Source organism: Morus notabilis, unplaced genomic scaffold (assembly GCF_000414095.1).
Source record: "Morus notabilis unplaced genomic scaffold, ASM41409v2 Scaffold804, whole genome shotgun sequence".
Classification (NCBI taxonomy): domain Eukaryota; kingdom Viridiplantae; phylum Streptophyta; class Magnoliopsida; order Rosales; family Moraceae; genus Morus; species Morus notabilis.
Window position 1 is genome coordinate 422,554 of NW_010361209.1, and position 4,240 is coordinate 426,793.

General features: G+C 38.0%; 1 protein-coding gene across 2 annotated transcripts; it reads left to right on the forward strand.

Annotated features, from left to right (window-relative positions):
• Nucleotides 1-956: 956 nt before the first annotated feature.
• On the forward strand, nt 957-3,659 carry LOC21402467. 2 transcript variants are annotated; one of them, XM_024166055.1, is made up of 4 exons: nt 957-1,329; nt 2,471-2,629; nt 2,773-3,160; nt 3,344-3,659. In XM_024166055.1, the coding sequence occupies exons 1-3, from the start codon at nt 1,069-1,071 to the stop codon at nt 3,124-3,126; spliced, it is 774 nt and encodes a 257-aa protein (XP_024021823.1). In that variant the 5' UTR covers nt 957-1,068; the 3' UTR covers nt 3,127-3,160; nt 3,344-3,659. The 2 variants fall into 2 exon arrangements, with proteins under 2 accessions (XP_024021823.1, XP_010097089.1); XM_010098787.2 differs by having other exon boundaries at nt 2,773-3,659.
• The last annotated feature ends 581 nt before the right edge of the window (nt 3,660-4,240 follow it).

Genomic DNA, 4,240 nt, shown 5'->3' on the forward strand with positions numbered 1-4,240 from the left:
TAGGTAACATAACTACTTTTAAATTAATAATATCAGCTCCATCACCAATCGACCCACAAACACCGAATCTAAAAAAACTAGCCACAAGGTAAAATATATTCATTAATGTTTAAACATATATTTATCCATACCCTTTTAAACATATATTTCAATAACCTTTTCTCATTTTTAGTTCTCGGTCAAAAGAAGCAGAGGAGCCAAAAAAACGTCAAAGGACTAGGTAACATAACTACTTTTAAATTAAGACATTTACAATTTCCTCAATTACTAATACTTCTTCAAAATTTCTATTTTGCAGCTGAAAAAGAAAGAAGACCACAACAAAAAATAGACATGGCAACTCAAATACGTTGTATAGTACTGTACTATCACAATCACATATTTATTGTATGATACAAAGTTATGTAAACGTACAAACGTACAAAGTTATCCATATAGTGATGTGTAGCTGTATTATTACAACTAGAGATCTTTTATATAATGCAAAATTATTATCCGACTATCACAACCAAAGATCTTTTATATATACAAAGGCCTTATTCATTTCACCGATTCGAGTTTTCAGTTTTAGGTTTTTACAGTAAAAAGCTTTCAGAAAATGACATCTAACTTTTTCTGTTACAGTGAAAAGTTCTTAAAAAATGTCACATATCAACTCGAATTAAAAACTCGAATCCGTAAAGCGAACAAGACTAAAATTATTACCCGTCGTAACGCGAGAGTACAAAACTAGTATAACCTATTGGAAAATGAAATAACTTAAACGAGTATTTAAAACAAAGGGTTTCGATCCCTTCACCATTTAGGGAATCGTAGAACCTTTTGCCATCAGTCTATGCACTTTTTTATGATAAATTTAATACAAAAATGGTATATTACTTGTAATAACTGTTAACTCCGAAAATCTGAAGTTGCAAGAGTCCTCCTAATGGAGAAGACACGAAAAGAAGTGAGTCCTTCCATGGCCTCACACACAATATTTTGTAAAAAAAAAAAAGAAGGAAAAGTTATCGTATCGTATCTGGAAGGAACAGATTAATTGACTAGCAGTTTGAGAGAGAGAGAGAGATGGAAGGAACAGAGGGAGAGGGCTCAGGATCGAGCCGGTACAATCTGAGACCGTGTCGTCTAAGCAACGAGGACATTCTTTTCTGCATTGACGTTGACCCCGAATCCCTCGTCGAAATGAAACTCAGCGGCCCTGATGGCCGACCCGTCACTCGCTTGGACTCCATCAAGCAAGCCATCCTTCTCTTCATCAACGCCAAGCTCACCATCAATCCCGAACATCGCTTTGCCTTCGCCACTCTCAGCAAATCCCCTGCTTGGGTATTTCTTCTTCACATTTCCAATTGGTTTCTGAGATACTGTAATATAGGAAAATGAGAATTTTGTGATTGCCACTCTGAGCAAATCCCCTTCTTGGGTATTTCTTCTTCACATTTCCAATTGGTTTCTGAGATACTTTAATATAGGAAAATGAGAAATTTGTGATTGCTTTGATTTGGGTAATTCAATGATCCGCAGTGTTTATTTTCGCAGTTTTTAAACACCTTTTTTTTTTGTTTGGCTATTTTTTGGGTGCTTAAAAATGACGTTAAACATTAAATATACAATTTGAAAAATGAAAGAAAGGATCTTTGCTATTAGCTAGCTTTTTCTGCTCACGCCATTGAAAAGAGAAGAAAATTCGATTTTTATTCTTGTTGCAAGCTTAGCGGATTGTGTATGATCATAGCCTTCGAAGCCGTTGGTTTATTTGATTGGGGATGAGAACTAATCATTTATGCTTGCTAATTTTTTGGTTAAAAATGCAAAAATTAGAATGATCGCGATTAGTTTGTACTAAAGTTTCCGTACCTTTGCAAATGTTAATTAATAATCGGACTTTAAATCTGGTCCCAAGGAGCAACGCAAATGAAGTTTGGTTTTTGGCAAGTTGTCCCCTTTTGTATGTTACTATGGGAGTGCGTTACTGTTTTTCGGGTACTTATCATCCCCATAAGCCTTCTCTTCCTTACTGGAAGTTTAGGATTGCAAGATTGTTTCTGATGTTTGTGCACAAATTTAGATAATATCATCCTCTATTTTGAAAAACAGATACTGAATATGGCCTTAAGTAACGTATTCTGTTTCTCGCGCTAAATAATTCGTGTTTAGTAAATTGTTATGCTAGTGACAAAGAGCAACTTGAAGCAATCTGGCCTTTCCCTTATTCTACTTTCTTTATTCTCATCTTTCTGTTACTATATTTCATAACACAAACGTCTTTGTTTGAGATTCATAGAAGAGTTCCGTATGTATGATATTTCCTAAAACATGCAGATGCGGGTACAGTTCCCCTCAGTAACGTATATATATGATCAAAGTATTTCTGGATTTCAGCTTCAACAATCGATTATCTTTTGCTTTGCGATTTAGTTATGTGCTTAATGATTGAGTAAAAAAACTCTCTTTTTACATTGTGAAGCTTCGAAAAGAGTTTAGCAGTGACGTTGAGTCTGCAAGTGAAGCGTTACGGGTACTCTCAGCTACTTCATCCTCTGGCCAAGCAGATCTCACCAATCTATTTCGTGTAGCAGCACATGAAGCAAAGAAATCGCGAGATATGAATCGTATTCTTAGGGTGGTATGTAGTCACTTCACTTATGTTTATTCCTCGTGCTATTGTAGCTAATTGATAAGACTTTATGTGCTTATCAATCTCAAGAACCCCTGATGTGATTGATCCTCGTTATTTATCATCTGAATGACTGACATGTTTGTTTATAGATTCTCATGTACTGCAGATCATCCACAAGACCACAATATCAATGGCCTGTAAACCAGAAGTTATTCACTTTAGATGTCATTTATCTTCATGACAAGCCCACAGCTGACAACTGCCCGCAGGAGGTCTTCGATTCGCTTGTGGATGCCTTGGAGCATGTAAGCGAATACGAAGGCTATATCTTTGAGAGCGGTCAGGGGTTACAGCGTGCCCTCTTCCGCCGCATGTGTACATTGCTAGCGCACCCTCAACAGCGTTGCGCACAGGACTACCTGGACATACCCAAGTCTCTCGTGAAAGCATCCCCTCCAGCAGAAGCTATGCCTGAGGATACTGTTCCTGTATCAAGTCAATGATAATGCCAACAATCAGTTTGCTTAATTAGCACATGTATTTTGTTGTGTTTGACCTTTTATGTATGTGCAATTTGGTTGAACAATAGAAGTGGATGTGAGCTCTTAGGTTGAGTTAGCGACCGAGTTGATAGTGTCATGTATGCATATATTTTAATATATGTTCTTCATGAGGTTTTGAACTTGTTTTTGAATCTCGCTGTGCGTATGTGCTCTGTAGGGGTCTAATCCTAATTTGAAGAAGCCGATAGCAAGTTAGCTGCGGTTGCGAGTTACCCTGGAAAGAAGGATGCGCTAGTTGTCCGATCGAAGGGAGTAATTGGATCCAAGCGTGTTGTTAGTGTACCCCTTGTAGTTAGCTCTTTGTAAGACGAATTACAAGATAAGATAGTTCATATAGTGGGGTTAGACTATATTTGACGCGTAAATGCGTTACATTTACTTCATTAACATCATCACCGATCCGCCTGTTTTTTTTTGGCTCCATATTGATCCGCGTGTTGTTCCCACATGTATTATGGCTTGGTTGATTTGTATCTATATGAGGATTAAGATGATTTCTTAAGTTTGATTGATTAAAACTGCTTTGAGGTTGATTTTCTTCGTCAACGGATATGGCTTGCTAATCACGGCCTAATCACCCATACAACCTTTTGGCCTGTCTTTTGCGCCCACAAAAGAATATTCATGGTATTTGACTACAGCGATTAAACTAAAAAGTATAACAAATACTTCATTAAAGGGGACATGTGGATTCTATTAAGCTCTAAAACACAATTAAATAACAATCCTTTTCTTGAAAACGACAAGTTAATAAACTAGTTGTGTGGGAAAATATGTTTGCCACGTCGGATGACAACCGAGCTCCACGTGGCCCTCACCCGCCACGTCAGACAGCAGTCGACGTCTAAAACTCATTTCCCCCTCCCCCAATTATGAAAAGGCCGATAGTATAAGACAATTCATGCAACCGTCGACCCTACACGCAGTTGAGGCCTGCATGATTCGTTCTCTGCATACCAACGGTACCGCGGGAGGATCGACCGGGACGGAGGCCGCGGCTTGAAATATAATATAGACGCAGAGGGCAGGATGCTTAAGTTTGGATCCACATCCC